The sequence below is a fragment of the Fulmarus glacialis genome, unplaced genomic scaffold, assembly GCF_000690835.1.
Source record: "Fulmarus glacialis isolate BGI_N327 unplaced genomic scaffold, ASM69083v1 scaffold7940, whole genome shotgun sequence".
NCBI lineage: Eukaryota > Metazoa > Chordata > Aves > Procellariiformes > Procellariidae > Fulmarus > Fulmarus glacialis.
This window is the reverse complement of record NW_009185736.1, coordinates 1-17,297: the sequence shown is the minus strand read 5'-3', so window position 1 is coordinate 17,297 and position 17,297 is coordinate 1. Positions and strand designations below refer to the sequence as shown.

General features: G+C 48.1%; 1 protein-coding gene across 1 annotated transcript; it reads right to left on the bottom strand.

The window, feature by feature from the left end:
• Positions 1-99: 99 nt before the first annotated feature.
• CECR2 (cat eye syndrome chromosome region, candidate 2) lies at positions 100-17,149 on the bottom strand (the record flags this gene model as incomplete). Its single annotated transcript, XM_009576428.1, has 11 exons — positions 100-228; positions 1,361-1,794; positions 3,194-3,320; positions 3,606-3,697; positions 3,800-3,837; positions 4,124-4,253; positions 7,966-8,122; positions 13,025-13,102; positions 13,849-14,018; positions 16,374-16,423; positions 17,045-17,149. Coding segments are annotated over 11 exons (1,510 nt in total), but the record flags the coding sequence as incomplete, so codon positions are not given.
• Positions 17,150-17,297: the final 148 nt, after the last annotated feature.

The following is a 17,297-nucleotide window of genomic DNA, read 5'->3' as shown; positions in this document are numbered from 1 at the left end:
GAGAGACGGGGTGGGTTTCGGTGAGAGCTGTTGCACCGAGGAGCAGAGAAGACCTGAGGGTCCCGGGGTGCTGGATCCCTTGGCTGCAGCGTTTCCTACCTGCATGGCAAAGTGCTGGTGCTGCTGGACCGGGTCTCCGGGATGAGGCTCAGGCACTCGCGGCGAGCCGTACAGTTTCGTGGGATCTGATCCGCGCAGGGGACCAAACGTTCCTGGCACGGCTGGTCTCTGGGGGATGGGGAGGGGTGCGGGAGGGAGAAATAAAACAATGTGTGAAGCGCAGAAAAGCAGAAGAGCTGCTGTAGGTGAGGGGAAGCCAAGGTTGGAGGAACTACACAGATGAGCAGACGGGCTTTTTGGAGACACCATGGAAAACCTTAGTCTCTTTCTTACGAAGTGACACAGCTCCTCTGCCAAAGCCACTTTCTCACACCCCAGCCATGTGTCCCTGCACTCAAGGTTGCAATGCACTCATTTGCCACTCAACTACTTGGGAGCAAGCAAGAAGACTGGAGGGAGCAGTGGTTTGCCCCAAGGAGAGGAGCGGACCACAAGAATACGCAAGCAGGACGATGGGGGAAATGTGCTGGATTTCCTTCAAAATACTCATTGCCTCCAGCTCTCCTACTGCCTCCCACTATCTGCATCACAAGAGTTGCTCTAATAATTTTGTTTGATCTCTAGCTAAAAGGGCGAGATCCTCCTCTGGATCTCAAGAGGAGCAGCTGATACACCACACCTACAAGACATCGCTAGTTAAAATGGAAAAGGCAGTGAAGGATGGGTGAGGAACAGCTCAGAGGGGAGGCAGAACAGGTGGCATTCAGAGAAGAAATGTTGGGCTAAAGGGAGATCACTGCTGCAGTCCAGGGTGGCCTTGTGTTTGATTTCGTTTACTGCTTTTATAAATACTCAAGGCACAAAATGCAGTAGTACACAGATGGCACAAAGTTACCAGGCATCTGTAAACAATTGAGACAAAAGAAGACCGGCTTGTTTAGCATCATCAACTGGAGGTTAAGAGAGAAGATGTGACTGCTTTCCATGCACAATGGGGTAACTCTCCAAGGAGAGAAGAGAACTGGGGGAGCCAGGGCCGGCGCAAGCCTACACGGGGATGTGCCGACCATGGGAAATGTTAGGAGACTGTTCCCAGCTAGTGTGGCAGAGACTGAAACTGTACCAGTTTAAATCTAAGGGCTGAAAAGTTTCAGTTGTAGAAACCATAGCCCTGACCCTTAATCTCTGGAAAAAGGTTCTTGCCACGCAGTAGGGATTTCACAGTAGAGAGCTTCGTTCCCCTTTATCTCCCTCCCTCTGCAGACCTGATGGGTGAAGAACAGCAGAAACTGCTCCTTACCATCTGGCCGGGATGTGGCACAGGGCTGGGCATGCCCCCGTACTGCAGAGATCGAGGGAAACCTCGCCCATTGGAAGGGCCCACTTCTCGAGGAGGCTGCATTGGGTTGCCACTTGGATCCTCTGCAGAGGACGAGGAGAAGGAGGAGGAAGAGGAAGAGGAAGAAGAAGCAGGAGCCCTGGAAGTAGCTCGATATGGTGGAGGTTTTCCTCCATTTTCCAGGCGTTGTTGCCTCTTGCCTGGTCCATCTGGGTCTCGCGACCGAGTCCAAACACTTCCTGTGCTGGAGCGGCCAGTCCGCCGGCTCCTCTTCTCTCGTCTCCCGTCTTCTCTGATCCAAAACTCCTCATCTGTGTCTCCATCTTCCCCAGGGAAGTGCTTCATCATTGCTCGGTGGAAACACCTCTCTAAGTTGTAAGCCATCTTGGTATATTCTGCATTCAAAAAAACCCAACAACATCAGGGACAGAACCTTATAGAGAGAAACAATTAATCAACATCAGACTTTCCCCATCAGTTAAATCATCTCCCCTCCACAAAGTTTCTTTGAGGAAGACTTTTGTTTCTAATTAGTCGACTTTGGTTAACGTTCTTAAACTCGATAGGCAACGCAGCATCAGATTTGTTCAGCAACCCCACCAGAGGACAGGCATATAGGCATGACAAAGTACCATTAGCAGCACGGCCTGCAGAGTCAGCATTAACTCGGTGTTCCAGCATAGTGCCAAAAATTACATTATGAGAAGCACCACGTCTGCTCGCAGAGATGCGTGACCTGCACAGTTAGCCAGCAGAGTGCTGAGAGAAGAAATGTGAACTTCCAGCAATGCTATTTGATTACAGAGGCTTTTCTTGGACTTGTTCAAATCTCTGCTGTATGCTACAAGACAGGAAAATCAGCAAACTTATTTATCCATGCAGAGTTTCTAAAGCACTTGCTGACCCTGACACAAAAGCTATTGCCAACACCAGTGTCCCCATTGCGTCATTTCCACAGGACAGTTCTGCTCCTAAGGGAGCCCCCCCTCAGAGGGGCTCCTACTTTTCATTGGAGTGGATAGGAAGGAAAAGACGTGAGAGGTGTTAATGACAAGGACTTGAAGCAAATGACTTTCCAGTTGTTTCCACTAAACTAACCCTGAAGTTCCTTGGGAAACAGAGTATGCTTTTACTTGGGGCTCACGGTGACAAGCTGAGTAGCTCTAACTATTTTCCCTTTCAAGGCGGTGCTGGTGAGACACAGTCTGCAGTGATGACCCACCGTATGGGAACGGATTTCTTACCTAAGCAACATGTAGAATTCTAATTGGCATGGCAATTAAATCCAGAGTTTCCCATTTGCAAACTCATGTTGTTCATTCAATAGCCAAGGAACCTAATATCTACATTTTCCATCCAAAGGACTACAAGCTTGCTTCATTCCTCACTTTTCTGTGGTACTCAAAAAACACTGGGAGCTAACCAGACTCCAATGCTTTTCAAAGTCTGTTACATACTATGAGAAAAAAGGGCACACAGACACACACAAGCACACCAAGGAATGAGCTCAGAAAGAAACAGACTTTCTTCTCTCTGTATGTTCTGCCTTCACCATCTCCCAACATGGGAGTCCCTTAGTATGCCGTGCCCCAATTCAGCATGACCAATTTGTGCTAAAAACCTTGCTAAAACCCCAGGCCTTATTACTCAGGAGCTCCTACTCTTTCGTCCGGCCTCCCAAAAATACCCTGAAAGAGAAGAAGCACAAATCAAGTACTGGTGAGTAGGAAGAGATCACTGCTTGCTTTGACTGATCACTGCAAATAGATGAACTTAGCATCTTACTGCTCTTACCACTGCCTTCACCATTGTACTTAAGACAGTTCCTGAACATGGTCTTCATATCGCCCACAAATTCTTCCTTGGTGCAGTACTGACCTCCATTCAACTTCTTCTCCATGCTAGAGATGTCCATGGGGGCCTGAAATGCCACAAAACCTCCCTTCAGTTACAGCAAGCGTAGTGGGGCTTACAAAGTTGCATAGCTAGCTTCCTCACAGAGGGGGGATGGGGAGCGGAGGCTGCTCTCCTGAAAGGCAGCCTCTCATCTTTGGTTTCCTTGACTTGTAAGGCTAGGAGGGACTACTGGAGCCACGCAGTTTGACTGCGAGGGTAACACAGCCCACAAAACTTCAGAATACTTCTAAAAAACTGCATCCCGGCCAACAAAGTGCATCAGTCAAGATGGCTGGACCACTTTCCATACCTTAATGATCTGGTAATAGTTGGGAGCATACGATTCATCAACGGGCTCCAAGAAGGGCCAAGAGTCCTTGTGAGCCTTTACCACATCTAGAACTGGCAGTAGCAAAAGAAAGGTGAATGGTAACACACACACGCCCAAGGGAGTATTTCCCTTTGAGCAAGTCATGCAAAGGGGAAAGCTGGGGCAGGACTAACCTTTGTACATGGCCGTGAACTCATCGTCCAGTTCAAAGCTGTAACGGAAGCGCAACAGTGAATATGCAGTCTGGGGACATATAAGACATGCTCTCATACTTCATCTTCCCTTCCACCCCACGCACAGTGCCATAATGCTGACAAATAGGCCTCATCACAAACATTCCTCTACTGTGGACCAAATCCAGATGTTTCTCAGCTTACTCCTCACTGTTCTCCAACCTCACTTCTCCCTCCTCATTCCTGTGAATGATCACATTCCTCTCCTTCCCGTACTCACTACTTCAATGCACTCACGTGCTGCATGCCCAGCTGCATACTCACAGATCCTTGGTCCTTCGCTCTTCCCTGGTAGGGGAACTGGGATCCAAGTGGGAAAGCTCAGGGGGGAGCTCCTTCCCCTGCGCCAGCAGCCAGGCCCGCTCTTCACGAAGCTTCCTCCTCCTGGCCCGTTCTGCAGTGGGGAGAAGGGAGAGATGAAAAACCATTCAGCGCTCCTTGTCAACAACATCTTGCAGGGAAAATGAAGGCAGCTCCTGCAGCTTTCAAGAACTCCAGTGAAACGTTCTTATTCTTTCAGCAAAAGCAGCAACAGCACAGGAGCACAGGAGGTGAGAATACAGCGCACCATCAACACACCTCTTCATTTTCCCTTGACTTTACAATCACTGATTTTGAAGCATTACTGTGATACAGATGCTCCGCTAGGCAGCTTCCAGACAAATTCCTGTCCATGGTATGGTACAAAGAGAGGAGTTCAATGCACAGACCTAGGCATAGAGCAGCACTATGGAAAGAGCTGGCTTGTTAAGTTACCATCCTTCAGATGCTTCACCTCAGCCAGGTGAACTCAAGGCAGCTGGTTTGGCACTGAATTGGATGAAGAGAAGCGCTGAGGGAAGGGTGAAGTTCTACCAGCTGGGTAGCAATGAGTAACTGGGGTCATTAATATCCTCCACCACCATGGCTAGCTTTGGGAAGATTGCTCAGGTAGGTCTTCACAGCCAGCAGCCAGAGTGAGCAAGCTGCCACACAGGAGGGCCACGGGGACAGCTTTGGTTTAAGAGGTGAGAGACAGGAAGAAGCAACGCTGGTAATATAACCTGTGGTTTGCAACCAGACAGCTGGCTAACAGATTGCTTCATAATAGAAAGTTTATGGGCTCTTATGAACCTCATTTCCTTTTTCTTATAGGAAATCTGAATTCATTTGACTTGCTAAACACCTGCAGTTGTACCAATTTTCTGTAGGAGCAGAATTCTGTGAAAGTAATGTTCAAGGAGAGATGTCATAGGAGTAAGACCCCAGAAAACAGGCCACATCAAGGAACACCCAGAATGAAAGAAAGATGGGGGAGACTTGGCTAATACCCTCTAGCAGAGGCTCCATCTTTGGAAAATGCCAAAGACTCAAGAAGCACCAGCTCTGGTGGAAGAGTATTAATTTACTGTCTTACTCTCTTACAGTCAAAACCAAATTTGGGATGGGGGTTGAGAGCACAAGAAAACTAGGAATAGCTACAAGGTGGGTATTTCCAGGGACGTCCATGGCCAGATATGTCAAAGACTGGTAAAAGAAAGTGCAAATTTCCCGTTAGAAGACTCTGGATAGCACTGAAGTTGGGAGAACAGGACTTGCATCTAAGATGTCTACAGAATCTACTAGCAGCATCTATTATAACATTTAATGATGAGAAGTCCAACATCAAATTGCAGTTTATCTGAGTCTGTCCAAGCACAGGTCAGTGCTTCATGATTCTTTAGTAAAATTAGCATCACTCAGATGACATTGTAATGGATGCCTAAGTGAGAAAGCTGAAAAAAACATGAGGCAATGATCTGGGCGGCAAAAGAAAAATCTCATGGCAACAGCAGTCAAGAGGTAAGGTGATGTAGATTTTAGAAACCCATTAAGGCCTGCCAAGGATCTGACCTGGTAAACTGACAGGAATCAGGGGGTGCTACCCTGGTACCAAACTGGACCTCAGTCAGGATTAATGGCAGGTCCCTCTACCACAGCAAGTGATTAATACAGCTTGTTAAAGATCACTGGCAGAGCTCGTTGTCATGCTCTTGGTCTGGGCTGAGTCCTACCCAGCAGCTTTCAAAGTCTAACCAATGCCCTAAAAAGTACCTTAAACAGCCAGAAAGTCATATGTGCGAGAGATAATGTTGGAGCAGCATCTGGGAAGAGAACTGGGAAACTCTAACCTGCTGTTGTGGTAGAAATCTAGAAAGCTGCTTTAACTCATAAATTCAGGGAAGTACAGATGGGCCCAGCAGGAGGCTTGCTACCTGGGGCATGCGTTGGAGTGGGGGGAAGTCAGCCAGAAAGTCATATGTGCGAGAGATAATGTTGGAGCAGCATCTGGGAAGAGAACTGGGAAACTCTAACCTGCTGTTGTGGTAGAAATCTAGAAAGCTGCTTTAACTCATAAATTCAGGGAAGTAAGATGGGCCCAGCAGGAGGCTCGCTACCTGGGGCATGCGTTGGAGTAGGGGGAAGTGAAATCCCAGACTGGAAACAGGAACGTGGTCTAAAAACAGGCATACAGTCCAAAACTGGGAAGCAGGTGAAGTGCTGATGAAGTTCATCAGAGAGCAGATATTTCACCCTGTGTTTCACATCACCCCTCTATAGAAGACCTTACAAAATTAATGTTAAATCCCAAACAGACTGCAAAATACAAGAAAACCCTTGTTATCCTAAAACCTCTGTCGATGGATGTCCAGTTTTAACAAGTTTGAACCAAGCAAAACAAATTACTTCATTTTCAAATCACTTTCTGTCCATCATAAGAACTGTCATGAAAGTAAACGCTAATGGAAGGTGTGCTTGGCAATAAGGAAAGATTGTTAAGAAGCCAAAGTTTTACCTGGATAGCTGCTGTTTCTAGGGATGAAAAATACTGCAGTGATTTAACTGAACAAGTCAGCCATTTAAATAATCTTTCCAAACAGCTTTTGCACCAGCTTAAAAGGAGACTTCTCCTGACTTAGCCTAAACTGACTACGGACAAGTTTAAACTAAACTGAAAGAAACTGCACAAACCAAAATAAAAGCATCTCTGCCAAGAAAAGCATGAATGTATGCTAAATTGGCTTAAAACAGTTTACTGCCCAATCCCATGCCAGTTTCTTTGAGTGGCTCTTGTGCCTTTGCATCAAATGATGTAGTGATTGCATTTACCCAGAAAAGGACATGGCTTGTACCAAAACAAGACCTTTTTACAGGTACATTTATCTTTGCAGCTCTTCTGGAACTTCAAGATTAATTTTGTCTATAGAGATGGAGAATTAAAGCACAGTGAATATGCAATTTGCCAAGGTGAAACAGATATCTGTGGCAGACATGGAAGCTAGATGATTCTCAGGTTAAAGCACCGGATTAGCTAGGACTGGCAACCAGGAATATATGAAGGCCGAGCAAGTAATTGGATTTTCTAAAGGTTAGAAAGGTAAGCAGGTAAAAGAAGCTATTCTTAGATAACATCTGGTCTGCTACCAAACATCTGGTAGCAGACTGTTTAATCTCGGAAAGTTTACAAGGTTCGCATGAACTTAATCTTTTTTCCTTTTCTGATTCTTTATCCACTTAAGGATTCACGATACTGATACTGCCACACATTACCACCACGGTTTTCTGAAGATGTTCAGATCTTTAGTTCTCCAACTGATAAGGCCGGTACCAATGTAAAAATACTAATTTTGCTACTCCCATGTTGTCCCATTCTCTTTCTCCTCAAAGGGAATTCTTCTTTCATCATGCATTGGACCAAAAGGACCAAATGCTATTCAGCAAGAGCAAAGCCAGCTAACCCTGCACACAAGGAAATCCATGAGGAGGCAAGTGGGGAGACAGAAGAAAACTGAGGAACAACACAAATAGCAGGAAAAAAAAGTACAGCTGGGGCAAGGGGGACAATAAGCATGATTTGAGAAAGATGACTCTGTTGAAGGGTACACTAGAGAACAGCCAACAACACTGAGGGAGGTAGACAAAGGAAAAGAAGCTACAGTCAGACTAATTTATCCAAGGTAAGTGCAAGAAAAGATATTCCCGTTAGCAGGTCTGGCAGGGGAGGAATGCAAATGGCAGATCTTAATTCAAGATCTCAATCTGGGCTTTGAAAGCTTCCACCCCTGCTTCACACTGGCCACACGTACCTTCCACTGCTTTGACCTTCTCCTCCATCTCTCTCTTCCTCTCCTCCTTTAGCAGCTGTTCCTGCTCCCTCTTCTGCACTGCTATAAGGATTTGGCGCTCCTCCTCTTCCTCTCTGCGCCTCTGCTTCTCCATTGAACTCAGCACGTTTGGGTTTACCTGTGACAAAACGGTGCACCAAAAACTGTAATGCATCGGCTTATTGAAGTCTGAGCAGAAGCAGGTTTACTTTGAGCAAGTATTAAAGCACACCTACAATGAATGGCTGGGGGGAAAAAAAAAAGGAAAAAAAAGGATTTGTATGTATGAATTCTTGGATGAAAAGCAACATGTAAAGGAAAGTTATTTGTCAAGCAATGAAATCCTACTGATACAGGGACAAAGGAAGGAGAAGCGATGGGTTAGACAAGCTGCCACTCTGCCAGGGACGCACTGCATGTAACTTCCCTTCCGGGCAAAGGACTCAGGCTGTTGACACCCCCACACAACACCTCTACCCCTTCCGGCTAGCAGAGCCCTGGGTTGCAAGTGTGAGCAGAAAGGACTACTCTGCCAAACCTGGCTCTGCTATATAACACAGAGTACCTAGGAAAGGAAAAGAGACTGGTACAGCCTTGCATCAAGGTTATTGTTTAGAGTGTTTTCCTTTCCTGTTCAAAATAAGACCTGCCATATTTCTGTGTGCTAATCTTCCCTGAACTAGCTCTCGCTTGTTTGTTCGGACAGTTTTCCTGCTGGGTACCTCAATCAGTTTTCTCATTTGAGGACGCCTGGCTCTTTATTGCCCCACTTCCTCACCTCCCCACTGCCAGCATGCTGCAAGGCTGTGTTTGATCCCACTTAGACTGCAGGCTTCCCAGACCAGGAATCGCCAGCTCCTAGTTCTCCAATAAAGTGTGACATATGTATATGGCAGTGTGGAATTACCTTTATTAGCTTAATTTAATTATAAGACAAATGAATCGGTCATCCACCAGCCACTCCCACCTCTTTGACTTCTGCAAGACCAAGATATGTGTGCCTTATCAGCAGGGAATATCAACTGGAAAAGAACAATGTGCATACAGTTTTCTCCACCTTCATTTTCAGGGACTAAGCAGCAACCACCACTTACGCAGAAGGCAATTCCTGAGGATTAGCAATCAGCTGGGGTCCCTTGGCTGCTGCTCAGACCATCAACTTTTCCAGGCCCATTATTAGTCCCCAGAAAAAAATCTGGTACCATGATTACTATTTTGTCCTTATTTCATTGCCTAGAAGTGGAACCTCGGGATGTTTTGATAAACCTAGAAATGTTGTCTGGTTTCACTGTACATTCATTCTCCCCTCTGCCTGCCCTTCCCCTACACTGCACTGCCCTACAATCTCCCCCTGCAGGTCTCCGTGGATGAGCATCATGTATTTTCTCCCTGCCTCCAACAGCAACAATATATTAAGAGAATTATGCTTCAACCACCAACAACCACAGAGAAGTGTCCAAGAGAGGGTGATGGGACTCTTGATGACGTTAGGACCATATCCTGCATCTAGGGACAGACTGGCAGCAAAAAACCTATTCTGTGCTGATCTTTTTAGGTGAAACCCACAGCACGATCTCACAAGGGAACTCTGCCCATCTTCTTTTCCTTTTTAGATCTTTGCCAAATATTAGTACTTCACTCTTCTACCTCCTTCCTAAGGAAGCCATTCTGTGAGTCCACACGCCTTTAGGTTAGCCAGCTTCTCCTCACATTCAGACTAAAGTTAATTTCTCATCCCTCGTTCCATCCAATTATTCCTAGTTACATTCTTCTGGGCAAGCATAAATTCTCTTCTTCAGCGGCATTCCAGCCTTTATGGGCTTTCTCAGACACTTACACAAAACTCCCATGTTTTTGTAATTAGGTTAAATGTTTCCTTATAAAGCAATCCTTCCAGCGCCCTAATCATTCCAGTTGTCTCTCTCAGACCTTTCTTCCAACTGATCAATATCCAAACACCAGGATGCCAGGACTGAAACTGCTATGACAAGTACAAGATGTCAAGAACCTACAGAACCGGGTTCTACATTTCCACTTTTGAGTCTTTTCATATCCCTTTCTCAACCACTCTACCATCCAATTTTCTACTCATGCACTGCAAACATCTTCCTTTCAGGCCTTGTCCTGATCATCATCAGCTAGTTTTCCCCTAATTTTCTAACCTTCTTGATCAATCTTTAAATTGCAATAGCAACAAACATCAGGTTCTGCAGCAATTCGGAAGAGAAAAAGGTGAGCAGGAACCAGCCACCAGAAGTTGGTACACCAAGATACTTTATTCAGGATGTGACCATCAGCCTCTAGATTCTCCATCCTAAGATGTAAGATCTAAGATCTAAGTAGATCTTAGTAGATCTAAGCCAGCCTGACGTGCCACACTAATTTCTTCAACTGTTGGTGCATAGGTCAGACCTTCCCTTTCCCTGAATTCATACAGCTTCCACCATTCATGTCCTACGGAAATGTGAACACAACATCCAAGCCGCAGTGCTCACACCAGGGCCTCTCCAAGCCTGCAGGGTGCATTCAGCACCCTATACTGTAATGGCGCGACACAGAATCTATAGCACGTTCCACATCAACCCACCACAAACATGGCATCGACGAAGCAACGAGACAATCTGAAGCAAAGGAGAGGATGCCATCCTAGCAGATCTAGGAAGAGAAGAAAAAGGAAAAGCAGAAACCACAAGCGCAGTGTAGTGAGCACCAAGGGCTGCAGCAGATGCCCGCGACAACTGCACTTGCTCCCTGCAGTGATTGCAGGACAGCAGCAATGCTGGTACGGGCTTTTCGAGACACTTCAGACACAGAAATAGCCAGATTTTCAGAGGGACCTACTGCCTGGTGTCCCACTTAAGCCCATTGGGGATGAGGGTGCTCAACTCAGGGTTAAAAAAATAAGCAAACACAAACAAGTAAACTCCTACTAGATGTGATGGAAGCAGACGCCTATTGGAACGATAAAAACAAGAACCCAATACAAGTTAAACTTCCTTCCTGGATGAAGAGGTGGCAAAGGGACATTTCTCCAGCTTCCTCCCCACTTGGAGGATAAAAACCACCCCTCTCATCTGCGACCGTGGCATCACCGCCTCCTTCCCTCCGCCAGAGAGCACTCCAGGACACAGCATTGCTGTCGTTCCCCCCTGGGACCCCGAAAGGGCCAAACTTCTGCCTTTTGCTTTGCTCTCCAGACAGTGGGTATCAGGCTTCAGGGGCAGAAGGCCAGGAGGCACGGGTGCCCCGGGCGCCCCAGCCCCCTCCAGCCACACGCCCCGGCCCCTCGCCCTCCAAACCTTCCCTGCTCCGGTTTCCGCAGCACTGCCCTAATGAGGGTGCTGCTCAGGCGGCTCTTTAATGAGGAGCTAATCTGAACCACCTGTTGAGAAATCCCCCGCAGGATTAGGAGCCTACGGAGCAGTTATATCTCGGACCGAAGCAGCATCCAGCTCGCGAGGCTGGGATGAAGGGGTCACCCCTGCACATGGCTGAGGTTTTCTCCCCCAGTCTCGCCTGCTGCCCACCCCTCGCTCGGCAAACAAGCCATCAGACATGCTGGCACCTTCCCTGGCTCCCCTGCGGCAGGGATGACTGTCACGTCCTGCTGGGGAGCCGGCATGAGCGTCACCACCCTCGTGCTGGCTGGCTCCCCATGCCTCAGCGCAGCGGGTGCCGGGAGGGCCCCCCGTTCGCTGGAAACATTTCACTGGCCCACAGGCAGCAATTAACAGTCCTCTGCCGCCGCAGACCTGGAGCACCTGCGGTACTGATTAGCATCATTCAGTCTCCATGTGTTTCCCACTCCCCTCCTCCTCTGGGATTTCTGCTGCCTGTGAACAAACACGTGTCCCTGTGCTTCCTGCATGGTGGGCTTCGCAGAGAGCAATTCTGGCCCCAAACTGACCATCGCTGGGGTCTTATTTTCCTCTCGGCAGGCTTTTATCTGCAGTATGATGAGAGGTTCTTCCTTCCTTTTATTTATCTATTCTAAGTAATTATATTTATTGCGGGGAACTGTACTTTCTCCTTTGTTTTGCAGGAACCCCTGACCCTGGCTCACGTGGAATATTCCCTGCAGTTTAATTTCCCAGGGTTTGACAAAACACCAGGTAACTACGTTTTCATTACATCTACAGCGAGAGATTATGCCATGGCCTGATAGAATCAAGCCAATTTTTTCCTCCAAAGCTAATCCCGTGTTGCCTGACCGATTGCTTTGGGTAGCAGTTGCCAGTTCAAAGACCCCCCATCTCCACTGTACCATGCCCCTGGCTGTGCCAGCGTGACTGTTGGGGGCTGTGTGGTGAACTGGATCGGAAAGCTGATCTACGTTAAAAATAACCCCGACCAAAGAAAAAGGTTATATTTAACTCCAGCCATTTTCCTGGGTCTGGTTCACTGCACAGGCTCGCAAGCGGCAGCGCTGTTCCACTGATGGGGTGGAGAAGAGATGGGGGTGAAGAAGCATGGAAAGAGCCGTTTCAGCTGACAAGGCTGCAGTTTGATAAGCATTTCTTTAAGCAGCCTAAATTGTGACTTCCATTTCCAGCTGACCCCCTCCTCGCTCAGCTCCGTACCGCATCAGTCATTCTTCTCTCCCTCTGCACTGTCTACACCCTCATGTGTTTGCAGCCTCACGTTTTCCCCTTGGCTGAATTTCTGTCATTTCCCTTTGTAAGACGGTTCTTCTAGCCCTCTCATCCTTCTTCAACTTTTCTTTGAACTGCCTCGAATGTGCCAGCACTTTCATTGAAGTGGAATTCCCCAGACTGAGTGCAGATTTCCATATGCAGCTGCACCAGAGTCTGCGGCGAGGCCGGTTACCTCTGCGATCCAGAGGGCAGCACCTCCCTGCTCGCCATAGAAACCCCGTGTGTCAGCCTGCCTTTGACGGGCATTACCACCCATCTCTCTTTCAGCACAAGCACTTTCAAATGACTCCTTCCCACTGAATAGCGATGCTGCGGTTTATTTTTTCCCCCAGGAGGCATCTGCTCTCGCCTCCCTCCGTCGTCCTCCCCCTCGCACCCCCCCTCACCTCCTGCTTGATTGGTTTGATGGGCTGATGGTCAGACATCCACCTGGGAGAAAACTCTGTCCGCTGCAGACGCTTCTCCTGAAACAGGGTTGAGAATTGAGGGAAGGAAAAAGAGAGTGGAGGAAATTAGGGCACATCGGTGATACTGGCAGGAGAAACTCTGGGGGCTAGAAGTGACCATGAAATCCCTATTAGCTTTACAAGGGTAGCAAACAAGCAAACTGAACTCAATCCAAGAACATCACACTGACTGCAAAGCCCATTTTACACAGTCGTCTAGCCGAAGGATCCCATTCCAAATCTGTCCCACCTGAAAACATTCAGTTGACGGAGAACACCCTTCGGAGTTTTGGGGCTCTGACATACCAGCTCAAGCAGATTTAGCTAGGACAGCTAAAGCAGCCACTGCTCCTTCAGCAGAGCCAGCTGAGAAACGGCAGTAAAAGCGGAATCACAGGCAGTTTGCATAGAAAAGCTAGGCTGTAAATCGCAGCAGTTCAAAAGCAGACAGAGATTCCCTGCTAGCCGAAAAGGGACACAGAACATGGCTGAAGACAGTAACCCCTTCAGCCATCCTACCTATGCTGCTGTGCCATCACGAACCAGATCCTTAAGTATCGACTCTAGCCCTGCCACTCCATGGGGGAGAGCCTTTCTCCCCATACACAAGCTAAACAGCCCCTGCATCCACGACACTTGCAGGCTGGAGTGGGGGGAGCAGGACGGGGTGAGGGCTGCTTGGATTTAGTTCTCCTTCAATCAGCAAACGTCCACGCTCTTGGAAGCGGTCATAGAGAGGTAAACAGGATGTCATGTCTCCTCACCTTCTGTGCAATCATGTTGCAGATCTCCGGCAGGAAGTCTTCACTCAAGAGTTTGTAGAGCTGCCGCTCTCTAAGGGAAGTCCTCTCTCTGAAGCTCTCTGTGACCTGCCTCCACTCCTCTTCCGTCTGACACAGCAGCCACCATGTCCCACGGCCAGGCCCTTGGGACCCTTCAACAACATGAAAGGACGTTATCTCCACAGCAGTTATGACTAACAACTTTTCTTTATCCCTTCTCTTCTCTTCTCCTCAGGGCTCGGGAAGAGCAAAAGATACTGCCAATGGCCACTGTTATGGGAAACGTCCTCTTTGCTATTGACCCAAAGCTCTCTTGATCCACCAGAAGCACTGCTACCTCCCCTACTGACACCAAAAGCAATGCCAAGACACAGAGGAAGTACACAGGTGAAGAAGTAATGGTGGCACTTAGCAACGCATGGGTAGTGTGACATCCCTGTAGCAAGCCTCCATTCCAGCTATAACGGACCAGAGAAAAGGATTTAATTTGTTTCTTGTAACGGAGGCTGTCAGCCAGAGCAGGACACAGGGTAATGCAAATGTCTGATTTAGTCTGGCAGCAGAATAAAAACATTGAAAATTAATGTTATTTGAAATAAGCCATTTTTTTTTTTTTAGCACTGCAACCTTTTGCTGCGGTGAATAAAACCTCCCATTCTCCCCAAATGAAACATTTTGTTTGCAGGCACTTGAAAGAACAGAAGAGGAAGTGAAGGACAGGCTTCATCGGGCTGCCAGATGAGGGGGAAGTTCCAAAAGTTCACATCCCATCCCTCTCGATCCAGAGTGGGATCTGAAGCAGATCTCCCACCGCTCTGAAGCATGTCCCAACTACCAAGACACTCTGAGCTGTTCCGCCTTGTGTGAAACATTTGAATATTAATTGCAAAGGAAGGACTCTCTCGCGTGGTGGTTGGAACACCCACCTGGAGAAGGGGAATGTGGTTCCTGCTCCACAAATGTTTACACAGAGCAGAGAAGCCTCACGGGTTGCAACTTGCATGCTTTTGCCCCAGGACACTCTCTAAGCAAAAAACGTTGTGGCCAATTTTTGGGGAGGGGGAAGACGTTGGTTCAAACCCCTTCAGGCTGAGGGGTTCTCGGCTCCCTCTAGACTTTTCTAGAGCTAACCACAGGCTACTAGAGAGAAAGCAACCGTCACCACCCCCACTGGAAGAGGTCACGCAGCTTCTCACCGCATTTTCAAGCAAATTAACTACGAAAAATATAAAGAAGCAAAAAACAGAGCCCCTTTCTCTCTGAACCCGACCCTGGGCCCTTTGTGGATTTGAGCTGCCAGCGGCTCTGGCGCACGAGCTATCAGGTTGCCCCAGGAAGACCGGAGAGCTGCAGCCTCCCTCCAGCCACCTGCCCTCTGCCAGAAACCTCCGTGCCACAGGAGTGGCACAGAGCAAGCGTGTGCTAGCTCTGGGTCACAGGCCAGCGTGCAGCTCAGCCCGCCCTTGGCTTCAGCTCAAGTTAACGTACTGGGGACTGGTGACCTCAATGGTGAAGGACCAACCATGTGCTGGTTTCTGCCGCCCTGGCTATGTGAAGCTGTCCCCTGCCCACCTGCAACGGGGAGCTTACCTGCATGCTGCCCCCAGAGCCTGCCCCCTCGTTTCCCCTTCCCTTGCCAGCTGCTTTCAGGCGACTCGTTTCAAAGGCAATCAGGACTAAGGGACTGCTTTGTGCCACCAGAAGATTACTCCACAGCTGAAGTGACACAATTTGCTGGAAGACAATGATCTGATAAACCTCCCAGCATCTCACCCGGCTCTGCCGCCCAGCTCCAGAGCAGCCGCCAGGAAATCTGAAGACAAAGGGTGAAGAGAAGGAGGCATGGCAAAGACCATGCCATCCTTGCCTTCTATTGTGGGGGAACACAGGCAGGCTGAGCCCCTGGGTTATGTGGAAGCCAATGGGTCCGCATGTACAACAAATGAGTCCCAGCCCCCTCGGACTCACTTTCACATTACATTGCCAACTCGCTTTTTTTGCTTGCCTCGTTAACCCTTAGGTGGGTATCCCCAAGACATCATTTACCGAGCTCAGCCACCCAACGGCCACCAGGAAGGAGAGACGAGGGGAATCAAAAAGGTTCTCCCTTCCCTGTCTTGGCATCATTGACCCCACTCTCTTCCCAGCCTGAAAAATGCACCCGCTACAAACAGGGGCTTGTGTTCACCTCATCCCTGGAGGAGCAAGGGCCATTCACAGCCCATTTCTATCAGCTTCAGTGAGTGTGTGGGCCCCCAAGACCTTGTGTAACCCAATACGTTACATTTCTTCATCCCAAACTAATCCACGATAAGATAGGAAGCCTGCAGGTGCCCAGGCTCCCAGCTGCAAGGCAGCCTGCAATGCCAACCCCTCCTTCCAAACTCGGCCCCAACCACTGGCAGAAAGACTGTCCCTTTCCTGAGAAAGGCATCTCTCTGGGCTTTGATAATTTAAGAGCCATGTTAGCTGATCGTATCAACCCTGACCCCACAAAATCTCTTTACCATTTCTTATCTGAGTCTCGCGGATTAGTAAGTTCTCTTCTGCCTTCTCCCTACCAAAAAAAGAAAGAGAAGCAGTGATACAATAAATACATTACTTCACGTCACTGAAACGCAGGTGCTTCTGAGGAGAAGAATGGGGGATGCAGCAATTATTCAGTACGCAGAAAAAACATGAAAAAAAAAACATGCAGAACACAGGTTCGATATATATATATATTCACATATATACTTATCATAGCTTCATAAAATTTTAAGAAGTGAAGGGTGCAGGCTGGAGTTTGGCAAGACAGTATTTCAATTCTTACGGGAAGCATCCCAAAATCTATACTGACTCAAGTGGCCAGGATTTTGGCTTCAAGTGCTATGCAGTGAAAGCGTTCTTTATCAGGAGCATATCCCCTAGCACTGCATGGGGGAACTGCATCTGAAGTGAGGCACTTGGAAGAGTGATACCCACTGTTTCACCAAACTTGGCTTCCAGCTCAGTCAGAATTTTCTTTGGAGAGTGATCAAAGCACCCACCAAGTCTGAGCTTGCTTCACTTCAGAGATGCATTGAAATTATGGCTGCATGGTATATATATACTTATTGGGGGAACCCCAGAAGTACATTATACTTCCCTCTGGGAAAAGATGCATTTTACGTCTATTGCAGGAACAACCTTTCCATACCTCAGCAAATTTTCTTCCAGTAGTTTTTTCCGCTTTGGGGGTCGCCCTCGTCTCTTGCCCGTTTTCCCAGGAACATTTGGGGTGTTTGTTTGCCCCCCGCATCCCCTGCAAAATGGCAAAACCACCATGAAATATCTGCTGAGCAAGGGAACTGTGGCTGGCAGGATGGAAGAAGGGCAGGGAAATCGGAACAGCTGCTAGGAACCCAACCAAAGGAGGGATTAAATCAGAGCAGCAACGGGATGGGGAGGGG